Source organism: Serinus canaria, chromosome 8 (assembly GCF_022539315.1).
Source record: "Serinus canaria isolate serCan28SL12 chromosome 8, serCan2020, whole genome shotgun sequence".
NCBI lineage: Eukaryota > Metazoa > Chordata > Aves > Passeriformes > Fringillidae > Serinus > Serinus canaria.
The window spans coordinates 16,536,068-16,552,907 of record NC_066322.1 but is presented as its reverse complement, the minus strand read 5'-3'; the positions used below and the strand labels follow the sequence as shown (position 1 = coordinate 16,552,907).

Sequence of the window (16,840 nt, the reverse complement as noted above, 5' to 3'; positions counted from 1 at the left end):
TTCAATTTCCAGCGTAAGCTGCCATTAACACTGCCTGCATCAAAACACTGTACTCCATATCAGTCTAGGATAGCTTTCTTTTTCAAAGATCACATACAAAAGATGTAGAAAGGAGACACTAATATATAGAAGGACAGATAATATTCAATATGTTTACTTATCTCCTAAAGCATTTGCAAAAAAATTTTTTTTTCATTCACTTTGCTTTGTGTGCCTAAAGGAAATGGCAGTTGGATCTTGTTTGGTTTACTGGTAGATAGCAATAAAATGTTTTTATAAATGTGCTTGTTTATTTTCTCTTCCCTTTCCCAGTGTGAGTTGTCAGCTTTGATCACAGCTCTGTATTTATGCTTATAAGGATTTAAGGCTTATTTTGAAATGCACAGATATGAGTTCTTTCTCAAGTAAGGATTAAGAGAGGAAATAGAGACAGCTGGTGAAAGAAGGGCATGATCAGGAGGAAAGCACTCAGTATTATGAGTCAGCATTGCCTGAATTTTATTGAGTGGGCTGACAGCAGCTGTAGTGATTGTCACTGAGTGTCCATCCAGCCCCACAGTACTTTGAAGAGGAACAGATGTTTGGAGAAGAAGGCTTCGACAGAGCAGCCCTACTTCCTTCCCATATCTCTTCCTACACTCCCACAGGTTGAGGCTTAAGCACTTCTTGAGCTACAGCTGGTGCCTTGGATATTTTGTTTTGGTAATGTTGGGTTTTTTCGAATTGCTCTTCATATTTTTGTCTTCTGTGGACTTGTTGAATTGCTGTTGAGCAAGTAAGCAGGAGGTGGTTGGAGTAGTTGAAAGGAAGAGATAGGAGAAAAGCCCTTCCAAATTTATGGCAGAAAAAGGGATGGAGAAAGTGGCATGCCTAAACAGTTACTGTCAGTTTATTTTCTGGGTAAGACTGATAGTAAACGGAGAAGTTTTAGAAATGGGAAGACAAGTCCTTTGTCATTAAAAAACTTTGTTTACATGCTTATTTTGCTATTTCAATGTTCTAATATCACAATTTAGAAGGGGGGAAACAGCTGAATTGGGGGTATGCATACTTAAGATTTTTTTACGCTTTCTTACTCGTCAGTTTCCTTAACATGTAGAAAAAAGAAATTCTAATGCTTAAGAAACAGACAAAATGTAACATTTTGCATATAATTTTAAGTGTCAAGTGCATAGTTTATAAGAAAAAAAGTCTTTTTTGGTTGATCCAAGAGACAATAATAAAAATTAACCCTGAGTTTATGAATGTTGCTTTCTAAACCAGCCTATACTTGCCTTGATTATAGACTCTTAATTCTTTTTTGTAGACCCAGTTAAAACAGTAACAATTTTAGAAAAGGCAGATAATAAATATTATAGTAATATGTCATTTTAAGTTGTGAAATGTGTTCCCTGAAGTTCCTGAATATGTCACTGAAGTTTGTAGGTAGCATGCTGAATTCAGCCTTGTGCCTTCCGTGTTTGTAACACTCCCCATCACGTGTTGCCAGTGTTTGGGCTCCTTTAAGCTGGGAATACTGTCTTGCTTTCATTGTAGTGATCTCTGCTCAAGTGTCTGTCCGTTGCAGTGCATCCTTTCCTTCTCCAGCCAGTGGTGGTTGCATGGAATGGGTTGTTATGATGGATAGAGCCTGGGCCCTGCTCTGCCTCTGCTCATTGTACACACGGCTGTGATGTGGTTTTGTCATTTGTGTGTGCACAGAAACAGTCTGCTCAGAGCAGCAGAAGTGATTTAGTGAATTGTCACTTTTCTGTAATTAGTCTTAATGTCATCTAACTGCTGAGAACTCAGGAAACTATTCAGTTTAGCCATCAAGTGGTGTTTAGGGGACAGCCTAGGAAGTGTGGAGCCTGCTCTAGGGTTCAGGCAATGGATCTCCTTCTTTCAGTCGTGATGACAGTGATGATGTTGACAGTGTGACTGTCAACTTTGTTTGCTAATTGCCTGTAGGAGTGATCCTTCCCAGTCCCAGTGAGGCAGCTATATATTTGGGGTTGAAGTAAAATACAAAGGTGGGTCTTTATTCTAGACAAGAAGTAAGGTGGTGTGATAGAATAACTGTGGACACCTATTTTGTCCTAATTTTCAACTTGGAAAGCAGCCAAAAGCCATCATCAAATATCTTTTTGTTCTTTTGCCTGAACAAACCTTACCTGTCTCTGATGGGTTGTGTTACTTTACCATCTTGTCTGACCAGTATTGCTTTTGCTTCTATGGTTCAATCCTTGGGGGAAAAAAAAAAAAAAAAAAGAAAGAAAAATGCAAACTTAATATTTTGGTAGTAGGCTGGGTTCATGTATTCTGCCATATGGTAAGCTACTGATCTTCCCAAACTCCTGAGTTTTCTTATGGCCTATCATCATGTCTAAATCTTAGTGATTCTTAGCATAGCATTAAATATCTGTTTTTGATGACATCGTAACATGATCTTAGAATTCTGACTCATCAGTGTCTTATACTGCATTAACTAGGTATTTTTTCATTGTCTTCATCAGGCGGGCAGATGGGGTCAGTCTTTCAGTAGTGGATTGTTGTTGCCATAAATTACTGTGCACTTGTAGCTAAGAAGATGTTAGAGGAGCTTACCATTAATTTTTGTTATAGAAGGCTAAAACTATCAAATGTCACTTAAAATGGGTGTAAAAAGTTATTAGGTAGCCAAACTCTTACATTTTGAACATGTACTGTTGACGTAACTTGTGTAGAAGTTAGTTTTATGTGTCGCACTTTTCATGCATTCTTCTTGATTATATGTAGCTCAAGCAGTGAACTACTTCCAGACATAATAAAAAGAAATCCCAGCTTCTATGCTGTCTGAAACAGCAGAGCTAAAACTCAATGTTTATTGACAAAGTAATTTTTTTCCTCCATTAGAATGCATTACTGGTGGAACTTTATGGGTTTGGCTGAAGTCTTAATAAGTATTTCCCAGCCCTTTGGAGAAAGAGTTGTGATCAGTCTTTCTAAGACAAGATTGCAAAAGCAACTTTAAATTCCATAATGAGATGCATTAAGTTAAAATGGACCTGGTATTTTTATGTGAACTTTTTGGTGTCAGGCTGACACGAAAAATCATCTGTGTTTCATTGATCTCCTTTCTTTCTTCCCCAGTTTTGAAAGAAGTAAACAGGACCTTATTTCCAAATAAAAGTGCAGAAGTCAGTGGCCAACTAATCAGAACATAACTGGCTTCATTTGATGATGAGCAGATACATCATTTCTCTGAAGAGCCATTTCCCTTTTCTTTATTAAATATCGAAGGAAAATTAGATTTCTCTGTGCTGTGCTCAGAGAAGGCTGGAGTGCTATTCCAGACTTGAATAGCATGGAGGGAGACCCTGCCACAGCACAAAAGTACACTGCTTCCAGTTATGCTGTAAGTGCTTGTGTAGGCAAGTCATGGCTACGGTAAGTAAATTAGTGGGCAAAATTGAATATTACTGCAGGACCACAGATGTTGGCATGGATTGTGTTAAAAGAATTGACTATTGATGTTTGCAGCTGTGTTTATATTTGCTCTGTTTACTGGATAGCTTGGACACCTTTCCTGTGTGGAAATTACTAATTAGTTATGCTTCTCACTGCTGAAACTTTTACATTCTATTTCTTGTCTGTCAGCAGCTGCAGGTTGCAATGAGTTGTAGTTCGCAAGAAAGGTTGGCTACCAGTCAGTAATTTAGAAACTGTTTCACTTTTGAGTGTAACTGATAGAAAGGTGGCCTTTTAGCTAATCATATGAAGGAGAGGAATATCCTGAAGATGAGGGTCTCACCATGTCATGTGGGTTTTTTTTCTTCTAGGAAGTAATTAATAAAGTTTTAAGCGTTACCATATTGCATGAGGGACATGCTTATGTCCTTTGGTTTCTCCATTAAGGCTCATTTCATACATCCCTTTGGGAAGGGAACTGTGCACAGCTTGGTAAATGAGAGATGAGCATTTTGGCTCTAACCTGCACATTGTGTTTATCTGGTCTCTGTAAAAAGGAGCATTAGACCTAGAAAATTCTTGAGCTGCTAGTATGTAAACCAAGTTGCATGGAATGGTAGGTTTCATATATCAGAAATCCTTTTAAACTTACCAATTGAACTACTTGTAAATTTCGTATCCTTTTTAAATGAAGAGTTGTGTTAAAAACATTGCATTTGAATAAGTAGTAGTGAATGTTTAAAAATAGGACTCAAAATTGTTTCTCACTTCCAAAATATGGACCTAAAACTTTTAGTAAATTTAACTGCATTTGTGCACTTTTGTTTATTTCTGTCCTAATGCAGTGTAGATGCTAGACCTGCCTCCTTTCCAGGAGGAAGCTAGGCTTTGGGGAATGAGTAGGAAAGTAAAATCTGTAGAAAGGAGCTATAATTATAAACATTTGTGCTTTGGAGTGTGTTACTCTTTTGTAAGTGCCTGATGATACTTGAACTCCAGTTAAATAATTGAGTTGCATTTTGTTGAAAAGACAAAACCCCTAAATCTTCCAATCAATTGCATAAAAAACTTGACAAGGTTGATTTTATTTTAGCTTGTTAATCTGATTGTTGCCTCTGTTTTGTTAGCCAAGGGTATGGTCCTTCAAGTACATGTGTGTGCCATTGACATGCTGAACCTCAAATATAAAGATATTTTGCAGACTGAGGTCTAAGAGAACAAGGGAAGTTTTCTGTTAAAGGTTTTTACTGTAGTTCATCGGTATTTTCTCTTGCAGCTCTGAGGAGCTCTCAGCCATTTTGGGTACAAAAGCACTGTATCTAATTATTTTCTCTTGAAAGAAGGCCTCAGTTTCTTGAAGGTTGTTACATTCCTGTGTCAGACATGAAACTTTTTTTGCTAAAAGACCATCTCTAGATGAACAGAAGATAGTGTCAGAAAAAGCACTGTTGGTTTATCTTCTGAGCACACTGGGACAATGCCTGACAGACTGTAAACCACATTGGACTGCAGAGATAATTAAAAACCTGGAATTGTTCTTTGAAAGAAATGAAATTTAGTACAACTTGGTCAGTGATGGAAATGATACTCATATGACTTTTAGCAATGGTTTCAACCTTTAGTGGGTTGCTACAACATTTCTAATGAAGTTCCTCTTTAAAGCACCTCATATATTAGTTGTGCGTGTGAACTGCCACTTCAACTTTCTGTGGGACCATCAAAACCCCATGACATGTTAGTCAGATGTTGAGTTTTAAAAATGATGCTAACACTAAGCTTTTTGTACAATCTAAATTGTTGGACTGCTTTTTTTTTGTTTCAGAAAGACTTGGAGAGCTAGTGTGTATCAAGTGAAATGGAAGGTAGGGAATGGTAGCCATGATATTCCTAACTATTGTTAGGTTATATTACAAGAAAAATCAGGAATATGAGCATAGGTGAGGAGTTCTCACTCATACTTTGGCAGAAATCAGTTATGCATTTTTAGTGTAAAAGACCCAAATGAAGTTTATAGTGAAGCCATGTTTGAGCCCTGAATTAGGATTTTAGCTTGTAAGGGAGCATGATAGCTGGCTGACTCACCAGCTGCATCTCCTGCATGTGTCATTGACTGAGTTGGTTTAATTTGTTCTACAGATATTAGAATGCTATTAACTTTGAAGCAGGAAGGAGACTGGGTCTATGGAATGCTATAATACTGGCTTGAAACCACATATACGGTTTCAGACCCAATTATGTCAGACTTCTTTTTAAATGTAGAGTAGTATGGAGATTACTTCCTGTATTCTGGAAGTTCCCATTTCTTTCTCTTTTCGTGAAGAGAAGAAATCGTTGAAACAAATGATACATACAGTAGTGTTTGTGTAAGGCTTGCAGTTATTTTTACTTTGTCATGTGGTAAGAGTAATTGAGACAGTATTTCAAGATATCTGTAATCTTTTGGGTAGTCAAGATATCAAGATATAATTGCTTGATACAAATGTTCCTCAGGTAAATGCAGGTAAAAGGTAGTAAGAAAATTCAACATGTACGGTGAAATACCTTTTTAAAAGAAATCTAAATAGACTTTTTTAGAAATATAAATTTTTGTCTGGCAAATACAAATACAAGGAGTGCTAGCATAATTAGGCCTTCTGTAAGGTGATGCACATTACCTGAGTATTCTCAGGCAAAGAGGCTTGTACATTTGTGGATAATGTGGAATGTTGCAGTCTACCTTTAGCTGGCCTTACTTAAAATATTTTATATGCAGCCTCATTGCAGTATTCCTTTGAGTAATTTGGAAAACTAAACACAGTATTGTAGTCTTGGTAATAAAGCCTTGGTAATCATCAGCTAATTATGGGTACTAAACATGAAACTGAGATACTGATTTTTATATATTTTAGTTGGCATATATATATGCCGCATATCATGCATCTGTGTTTAGTGTCAATATGAGTGTTTATTATCTATGCAATATTTTAGAGGATGTAGCAGACAGGTCTGTGTCTTGCCTAACTGACTCATCAGGTGGCTGAGAATTGCTGGTAGTTCTGTTTTACAGTGAAGACTGTGTAAGAGTACAAGGTCTTTGGTAATTAAGTCTTGTGTCCCCCCATCGTTTTAAAGATCAATATGTTCAAATTCAAAATTCACACCTTTCTTTAGGAGGTTTCTGCATGACCTTAGGCAGGCAGAAGCCAATGAATAGTTCCTGTGCTCTGGGTTCCTTGGCAAGCCAAGAGCGGTGTAGCTGCTAATAGGACTGGGAGCCTGAGTTAGTGTGCCTGCTTTGGAGCTGAGAGATGTTAGTATGTAAATGGAACCAAAAGAAAAGATATACTTAAAATAAACAAGCAAAGCCAAATGCCTAAAATTACTAATGACAATATATACTCGCTTTCAAAAATCCTGGTATTTTATAATTTTTAAAATTTATAATTTTTATTTTTTAAATAATCCTGTACATTGTAATTCCAAATCAGAGTATTTTATTTCCACTTCTCATCAAAATACCAATTTGTTCTCAGATTAGAGTAAAACCACACAGAGGAAAGAAACTGTGCATATGACTTATGTTCTGTGCATATGACTATTAATGTTCTGATACATATTGGATTCTGGAGGCAGTTTACTAGAGCCAGAGATATAAAAAAATGTAGAATCTTCTTTATTAATGAAGTATGCATTTGTTCAGATCAGTATTCTTGGGATAAAGCCCAGAGTTTTCTCATTTTCAAATTTCGGTTTTCTAGAAGGTCTTAAATCACTTTTCAAAGATTAGCTCCATGAAATCTTCTGCCACTGTTGTAAATTTTGAAATTAAGATAGGCAGAATGATGAAATATGAAAAATCCTGTTACTGTATCCTATTTAAGGAAATGGATGATGAACACATAGCTAAATACCTTCATGTCTTGGTTCAGGAGTCTTTGCTGATGTTGACAAGTTAAGAGAGCTGGCTTTAGATATTTAGAAAACCTGGAAAAGCCTGGCAAAAACAATATAGGCGTGACTAGTTAGCTGTTTGATCAGAATTGTGTTTTTCTTAATTTAGGTTGGCCCTAGGTGACTACCATAACTATTTTTCCCAAAAAAAATTCTGCATGTGTTTTTGATGCAAATTTCACTGTGAGCCTTTTGATCTTCAAACATTTGCTTTTGGTAGTTGTGCACTTTGCCTGCTCTGTGTGTCAATATTTTCAGATAGCTGGCTAGAAATAGTTTTGGGGTACTAATTCTCTGATACATTCTAATGCACCTCTGAGCTGCCCTGAGAAACAGTATTGTTAGGCACATTGTTTTGACTTGACCATATATTTTTTTTATATTCTTCACATATTTGGCTTCTTCACACTTGAGTTAATTTTAATGCCCTGTGAAATGTTGGTGAATGAATGTTAGGAAGATTATTGATTCTGTCCCTACACCACCCCCCCTTCAGCTGTCTTACTGTACAGTATAAGCCTCATCATTTATAGGCCAGATTGACCTTGAATTTTGTTTCATGCCTTAAGTCTTTCCAGTTATTTTACTTTGTGAAAAGATAAAAATTGAATGTATGGGTTTTTTCCCTATGTGCACCTCATAGGGTATTACTCAAAATCATTGCTTTTCTAATCCTTACACCTAAGATTCTTAGAGGGGTGACTCCTAAAGCCTGCTGTGTATGGCAGTCAATTCTACTGTGTTGAGATTGGCCCTGGTTCTGCCAGCATTTATTTTTGGAATTACTTGTGATATTTTAAGCAGTTTAAAGCCTTTGAGAAAATAATCAGTCTTAAGTGAGATGTATGGGTTACCTTCATTATAATGTGATTTTATTCAAAGTGAAACAGCAGTAATTTATCCTTTCATAGCAATAGTGAATAAAGGATATAGACTGAGTGAAATATTAATGCATGTATTAAACTTAGAGTTTTGAAACCTCTAGTAATTTTCATTCCTTTCTTTTATAAAAGATGGTGTCAAATGCTAGTGTTGGAAGAATTTTTTTCCAAGATTATATTTAAAAGATATGTGTTGGGATCTTTCTGGTTTGGGTTGTTGTGGGGCTTTTTTTCTTTTTCCTTTTTTCTTCTTTTTCTATACCTGACTTTTGCTGTTCAACAGTGACAAGAACCAGCTGGAACCTTTCTGATGCTTAAGTTGGTATTTTACTATCCCCACCTGTGGTTTGCATCCCTGCCTCTGAAGACTTCCAGCAAAATTTGATAACCATTTTCAGAATGAATGCTAAGCATATGGAAATTGGAAATTTCTTTTAGGAGAGCTCTTAGGTGTCATGTTGTTGTTGAAGAATAAGTGGGAAGGCTGACTACCACTTTTTTGGGTTTGGTCTGTGCTGTTCTGCTTGTTTTCTGAAGGCATTCAGTGTGTCTTCTTTTTGATATGAAGTGAAAATAAAATACTGCTGGATTTGATTGACAAGAGAGTTCTTTGTAGCATTGTATCCAAATAAAAGCTTCTGTTTCAGCAATCAGTCATTAAGTCTATATATTGTACTTCAGATAAATGCACAGTGTGATGAGATGGAGTTTTTTATTTCAGTTGAAGTTTTGATTTAATTAGATTCTGTTGGAGGATTTTGGGAAGGGATTTTGTCTTCCCTGTAGCTCAGTGTTTTTAGTATCTTAGTAATTATTTATAGGCTGTACTGCAGAATTCTTGTGGCATTGAGTAATTCAGTGTTTTGAGGAAATCAGCAAAGTTCAAAATAAATAGTTACCAGCAACACTACTTCAGAAGTTCCTCTTCAGTGCTCTAGTGAGGGGTTCACTGGAAGATGCCTCCAACAGCTGCTGTTCTGTCCATTGCACTGGTCAGGAAGTAGCAGCAGATAACGATCAGCACCAGTTAACCTTTGCTTTCCTAGCCCTGCTGATTCCCTGACTCTAGCAGCACCTCTTGCTTTTTCCCCAAAACCCTGGGGTCTGTCCAGGCACTGGCAGCGGGACTGGGGTCAAGGACATTTGGTGTAGAAATGACCTGAAGAGAAAGTGAGGAAAGAAAAGAGGCAGCAGTGTGATGCCTTACTGTGAGATTTTCAGCTGTTGTAGATTTATGGGCATAGATTCTTGGTGACTGTTTTCTGCTCACTGGCAATGCTAGGAGATGCTTTGCTTTGGTGTATATCAGAAATGTGGCGCCCCTGCTCCTTGTCCTGGCACTATAGGGATAAGTGAAGGTGAGCAGTGGGTGGTCTGGGGGTTACACTGATATTCTGCTTCAGTGTCTATCAGTAAAGTAGTTGATTGTTTCTATATCTATATTTCTGCAGTTTCTTTGCCATTATTTTAGTTTATAAAGATGTTTTAAAATAAGTTTTTATTTCTATTTATTTTTATAATGGAAAGTCGGAGCTGATCCTGGATCCTGTGGTATTTCTGTACTGCAGAGATGAGCTCTGTGAGTATACATGAGGAGTTTCTTGGGTTTGTCTTTGTGGATTAGCAACAGACTTGCATGTTACTTCTATAATACTGTATTGCTGGTGATGCTTGTGTTACTTCTGACAGCCTTGGGGTCCTGGATCCAATCTCAGTGTTGCTTTGTGCATATTGTATATTTTTTCCTTTGTTGGATGCAGCAGGAAAAAAGGAGTGTAAAAAGGACAGCTTTTGCATCCCATTCTTTGTGTCGATACAGGTGGCGACAGACAAGGTTGCAGGCAAGCTGAGCTCCACTCTCTCATGGGTGAAGAACACGGTCTCGCACACCGTCAGTCAAATGGCCAGCCAGGTGGCGAGCCCATCTGCCTCCCTCCACACCACATCCCCCTCCACCACTCTGTCCACACCCGCCCTGTCACCATCCTCACCAACACAGCTGAGCCCAGACGACTTGGAATTACTTGCTAAACTTGAGGAACAGAACAGGTGAATGGAAAACTTTTTGCTCTTCGAAGTACAGTAATGAGACTAAAATTGGTTTATTGCAATTGTAGCATAGAGGCTGTTAAAGGGGAATTAGTTAAAAATTTCATGGCACTGCACTTCAATTTGAAAGCCCAAAGGTTTAAGAATTTGGTTTTTTGTGCTGTGTTTTTAAAAGTTATGTTTTTGTGAAACTCTAGAAGGTGTTTTTCTCTCCTGGTTTTACAGGAGTGTTTGTAGCTGCCTCTGATAGTAATGAATTACGCTATGATTTTTAGTATCCAATTTAAAGTATCCTAGGGATGAGACTTGTGTATAAACTTCTTACCTTCTAAGACCCTAACTATAATTTCTAATGATTTGTTGAAATCTTAAATCTTTCTCAATTATTTTTTTCTGCCTTTTATCCAGTTTTGTTTCAGCTACATAACCTGCTATGTAGAGAGATAGAACTGTGTTCAACCACCTTCTTGCTGTTACACTGGTCATGCCTGATGCATAATATCTTACTTAAAGTAAATTTCTAATGAGTTTTTGTCTGTTCATCTTGCCTTTTTATGTATAGTAAAAGTTTTTATTGTAGTTTTTCCATGTGCCTATTTATCTGCACCATGTACAATTGAAGATGCAACTTTCAGATGGATCAATTGCTCTTGATGTGCACAGTGATGCAAATTCACAAGGTCACTAACAAATGAAATTGGATTGCATAATTTCTTAATGCTGCATTTCCAGAAGCCATACTCATTTGCACTTTTGAGGCAGGACTCCTAAGTCATCTGTCTTTTTGCAAAATCTGGTTATATTTGACAAGTATGTTTCAATATTTTTTGAGACCTTGGCTGTTAACAACTTGAGTTAACAAGTAGATTTCAGACTTGGCAGTTAGCTGCAGGGCTTTGTTACCTACTGGAGATGGATATCCCTGAGCTGTAATGAAGTGAAGGTTTGATAATTTAGCTCAAACTAGCTTCTGTTCCAGCTTCTATGAGAGTGCTGGCCTTTGCACTGAGGCAATTTGATTGGGTTGGATTTCTTTGGAGGTTTTTTACTTTTGGTTGTTTTTGGTTGGTTGGTTGGTTTGGGGAGGAGGGCTTGCTTTTTCGTGGATTTTTATGTGGTTTTCTTTGGTTGTGGTTTTTTTGTGTGTGTTTTTTGTTTGGTTTTTTTAATATTATTCTTATTCTTGGTTGGGAGGGGTTGTTTGGTTTGGGGTTTTGTTTTAGTTGGCTTGTTTATTTGTTTGTTTTTTCTCTGCTGCATCACTTCTGAGGGTAGTAACATTCAGTGGAGGAAGTAACTGGGGGGAGGAGAGGCAATGCGTGTGTGTCACCAGACATGTCTTCTCCTATGTCTGCATTCTGCATCCTGATAGCACCACAATTTTAAGGGAATTTGATACACCTCTCCAGATTTTGACAATAGAAGGAAGCTTCTAGAACCACCTCATACACTCTTCCTTGTTTTCAAAGATGAAATCTATTTAATTTTTGCTGTGCAAATGAAAAATTATCAAAAGAAGCAGAAAAATAGTTAAATAGCACTTTTTTAGAAAGCTAATTTGCATTTAATCTGAGGCTTTCTAGTCCGCTCATGACAAAGCAACTAACTTGTATTTGAAAAGCAAACTGTTCTTTGGACTGCTTATCTATGTTGGAGTGTAATGTCTTTACATCTTGAGCCCATCTCATTAAGGCCTGCAGTCAGACTGCCTGGCTTGTTGAAAGAAGAACGTGAGTTTGGGCTTTCTGACTCAAGTCAGCTTTCTTCATTTAGTAAGTAAACTAGCCAATCTTGTCTGGTTTTATTTCCTTTTAGCCAGACATGTTGTTAGTCCCACACTGGTCTTGTGTGTGCATTCTATTTAGAGCCTGCCCTATCAAGTGTATCCTTGCTGGTGAGATACTGCCCTTTAATACTGAAATTCGATGCTCTTGTGCTGGCTGCACTATAGTTTCAGAACAGTTTACATCTGCAGTTTAGCACAGAGGCACTTTGTTGACAATTGTACTCTGTTCACAGGGAACCATTCTTTCTGCTTGCTGGAAGAACTGCTGCTGTGGATGTTTGTAAAGGTTTTGGCTTTCTTGTAAGCTTTTATGTCAGAAGGAGAATATGAATTAGGTAACAGTTAAGAAAAGGGAAGAACTCAAATTGTTTCAAGCTGTGTCTTCTAGCATTCTGTAATCTAATTATACTGAAAGTCCCCACAGAATAAAGAGGAAGCTCAGTCCAGAGTCCTGCTAGAACAGTTTGGCATTAGTAAATCATTTATAAAGTTTTAAATGAAAGAAAACAGTGACTAAACGTCACAGAACTTGCGACTTACTGTGAACAGAACTTCCTGTTTTCAAATCTAAGGACAATGAGTTTATCCAGGTAAGGTCTAATTACAAAAACTTAGTCTAACTTCTACAAAAACCTGTGAAAACTGGAAGTGTCTCATTAGAACCTTGTTTTTATAATCTTAATGTTTATTCTGTGTTTTTTCCTTTGTGGTCACTTTGAATTTGGTTTTGAGGCATTGTCTGGGATTGAGAGAAAGAGTTTCAAACTAATTTTTCATTATGGATCAGTATAAGCCAGGTTTCTAAGCATTTGAAGTGGATTTTTAAAGTATTTTCTTTAAAACTAAATTTTACGCATTCCATTAATAAATGGTAAATTATTTGAATTTTTTAAAAATAAAATCCCAAATGAAAATTTGTCTTGAAAATGCTCTTTTTAATTTTTTTTAACCATTTAACTCTTTTCTAAACAAAATACTGCTGCAGAAACTGTGCTATTTATCTTCATGAGTTAAATTACTTTTTCCCTTGCTTTCATAAACACCAGTAGCTGAAAGCTGGGAACAGGGAAAGCTAGTATAAATAACTTCATTGTAGCAGAGAGCTTAAATATTGTAGGTATTTCTGTATTATTAAATATTAGGTATTTCTGAAATTTCTGTACCATCTCAGATACAATATGCCTTGGGCTATAATGTGTTAAATATCTAAAACATAACCTGGCCTTTCTGAAATGCTGGGGGATTAACTTTTGTACTAATTTTTGAGAAATTATTCAACCACGTGGCTCTGATATACTGATGTTGGATTCTTAGAAGTTAAAGCACAAATGGAACTCATGGTATAGTGAAACACTTCCAAGTTAGTCTGAATTCTTGCTCTTACCTAACACATGGTCCAAAAAATTTCCTATGCTTATGAGTCTTGATATTAGTTGAGGATAAACAAAGCATTGCCTTTTTGCCTAGTCCATGGCCACAGCAACCAGCTCACAGGGAGGTCTCCTCAGGAACTTGTCTAGCACTTAACCCATCTTTATTTGTACTTTGCTGCTGGGCAGCCCCAGAGGTTCTCACGTTTGAGCTCCTCACTTTAATTGCACATTCATTAGCTCTTCTAGTCACTTGTGTTGCCTCGTCCTTGGTCTGCAGGTCTGGGATTTCTCCCGTGCGTTTACAAAACACCGTGTTGATTTGTGCACAGTTGTCAGCAAGTGTCAGTTGTTTTAAAATTGCTTTAAAGGTTTTAGTTGTTCTGTCTTTATTTATACTGTCAATTTTCAAAAAGTGTAATCAGGTAGACTTATAGGAGGCGAATATTTTTTGTCTTTTAAATCACTATTTTTTAAGTTCTGTGACATTTGATGTTATCATTGAAGATATTTAACTTCCTTAGGTTTTCTTTGTCAGTCTGATGCATGACAGCTGTGGGTGACATTTTTATCTGTTTCTTAAAATGCTGCAGTGTGAACTGTTCTATCTGCAGATTTACTTGAGATCTCAAGAGAAAGCAGTAACATTGAATGGTTCTTTTCACATTCAGTCCAAATGAATGCTGGTGAAACAGTTTCACTGAACCTCTGGGTGCGTTCTTTGTCAAGAAAACAATTAATAGTGCCATCCTTTGATTAGAAGAACTTGAATTTGGTTTTTGTGTGCTTTCTTTGCAGACTTTTGGAAACAGATAGCAAATCCTTACGATCAGTAAATGGGTCAAGAAGAAATAGTGGATCTTCTCTTGTATCTAGTTCATCAGCTTCTAGCAATCTCAGCCATCTTGAAGAAGACTCGTGGATCCTGTGGGGGCGGATTGTGAATGAATGGGAAGATGTACGGAAAAAGAAAGAAAAGCAAGTTAAGGTAGTTGGAAACTGGTTTTTGGATTTATTTTTAATGTGATATAAATGATACTGTTTTATCTTTGTGATGGGCTTATTCTTTTAAAATTAAAATGTAAGACAAACTTCCAGTTGAATCTTTCCATTCCTCAGCCTTAATGCTTCCTTTGTAACCTTCCTATGTGCTGTCACCCAGCAAATGTCTCCTGCTGAAAACCAGATGCATTTTCTGTATCTTGAATATTAAAGCTTTCAGTGTACTTCTGCTGAGTGATTTCCATGAGTGCAAGGATGATTAGCTTCGTCTTTCCAAAAATGGAATTACTGAAAATCAACAGAAGGGCATCTGATAGCTTGATGCTCTGATTATGTATGTGTATGCTATGCTGCTATATACTGAGCATCTCTCTTTAAAGCATTCTTAATAGGGGAACTGATAATTCTACTCAAAGGCTACGATGAGTTTAGGTTTTTGTGCTTGCCAAGTATGTTGACCCCAGAGATGACCTTAGGCAGAAGAACACACAGTTTCTAAATTCTGTATGTATTGGATGGACTTTGTCCAGTGTGTCCAGTCTGGGTTAGTTGTGGTCACGTACAGAAGTGGGGTTCAATTACACTTTAAATTCAAACCAAAAAGCATTTAGTGCATTTGAACATATTCATGTTTCAGTGGCAGCAAGCAGAACAGCGTAGGATTTTTTTGTTAGCAGGCAAGTCTGTTCTGCTTTGGTTCTTTATTGGTTGTAGTCTGTAGTTTTATGTGCAGAATACAAATGTGTCAGGGTCTTTTGAACAGTTTGAAATGTGTGTCTATGAATAGGTTGTGGGAAGGCAGAACAATGGGCTAAAGTAAAGTATCTTTTGTTGGAGTGGTTGTGAAGAGAGAACATGACTTGAGAGAGGAAACAAGGGAAGAAAATGAACTAAAGATTTCCTGCTTGTATAGGGAAAGCAATTTCTGGAAAGGTGTTCCAAAAGGCCATGAAAAGAAGGCCATGGGGATCTGGCAAGAAAAGGAAAAGTGAGGTGGTAATAAGATCTCGTTAGTTAGAATTTGTTTGAACATTTTCAAGCATCAAAAGTGTCACTTGTTTTTACAGCTGGCCAAGTACAATTTGAGGAGTATTTGACTAACTTTCAGGGAATATTTAATTGTATTGCTGACTAATATATTGAAAACCAGCCACATTTTCCTTTGCTGTTAAATAATTCTCAGTATTTTTTTGTTGAAAGTCAACCTTAACTCTGAGTCTGCATTTATGATGGAATATCAGAACATCCACTCCTATTCCCTGATTGTGCCAGTAGGTAAATAGGTAGCAGCATAGGTGTCTTTTTGTCCTGGCTGTAACAGCTGGTCTTAGGTTATTAGAAATCTGGTAAGTTTTTTAGATTTTAGGCATAAGTGTCTAAACCTTCCTCCAAAGATAATGTGTTCCATCCTTTACATCTCAATCCACTTCAGAACTTGCTTCTTGTTTATGGAGCATTTCTGAAGGATGACTCAAGTCCTGCTGTTCAGTTCACATGGCATGTCCAGTAGATGTGTTTCCTACTGTTCCTTGTAGGAAAGTTGGAGGGGTTAACGCTATTATTCTGTCAAGGAGGTACATTAATGAGGCATTAGCAAGAAGTTTCTTGCTTTATTAGTACCCATGAGGCTTTAGATGACTGGTATATAGTCCAGTTGTGTTGACAAAGAATAGGGAGATACAGTTGTGTAAAGCTAATGTATTAGGGTTCTTGTCTTGGATTGGGAGTCATTAGGAAAAACACATTGGTGTTGTAGACAGGAGAAATAGTTGGAGTGGCATTACTATGGTGATTCTCCAGAAGGATGGATTGAGAGCTTAGGGATGATCAAAAATGGAGGTCAGTGTTGTAAAACTCCTGCAGCAGAGTTTAAGCTTAAGAAAAACAAAGCTTGAAAGGCAGAGTGTCTTTGAAAGTTATCTGTGTTGCATTAATTAATTGTAATGTTAGAGAAGTAGGAGAAATATGTGGAACAAACAGGAAGAGGAAGCTTTGCAGAATAGGAGGTTACTCTAGCTTCAGAATAAATAGCAATGAAAGAAATTAGCCTTTAGGAGACAGAATACTTGATAACAATTCTTAAGGTACTAAAAACTATTAAGGTACAAAAAGGAAATAGTCTTGAAGAGACAATTTTCTAGGTCAGACTGATTCTAGTTGCAGAACATACCACCAAGAGTCTGTTAAATTCCTGAATAATGCTTCTTTCTCAGTTTTCAGATCAAGCATCAAGACTCCTTGTGATTTCTTAAAGGACAAGTAACAGGTTCTTCGCTGTATTCATCTGGGCATGTTTGAATTGTATAATACCTAGCAGAAATTTTTTTCAAAAGATAAAGTAAATTTAGTTAATTTAGTAGGTGTAAACTTAATGTTTTCTTGGCGCAGTGTCT

At 37.0% G+C, this 16,840-nt stretch overlaps 1 protein-coding gene across 8 annotated transcripts in view; it reads left to right on the top strand.

Moving 5' to 3' along the window:
- The window catches only part of EVI5 (ecotropic viral integration site 5), a 70,369-nt gene that overhangs the window by 1,093 nt on the left and 52,436 nt on the right, over window positions 1-16,840 (top strand). For 4 of the 8 annotated variants that reach the window (XM_030226439.2, XM_030226437.2, XM_050977367.1 and 1 more), the window contains exons 2-4: window positions 9,768-9,819; window positions 10,060-10,289; window positions 14,244-14,433. In XM_030226439.2, coding sequence (XP_030082299.1) covers window positions 9,811-9,819; window positions 10,060-10,289; window positions 14,244-14,433 — 429 coding nt within the window. In that variant the 5' untranslated portion in view covers window positions 9,768-9,810. Of the gene's footprint in view, window positions 1-9,767; window positions 9,820-10,059; window positions 10,290-12,529; window positions 12,666-14,243; window positions 14,437-16,840 lie in introns of those variants that run through there. The other 4 variants (XM_030226435.2, XM_030226442.2, XM_050977365.1 and 1 more) reach the window with 3 other exon arrangements.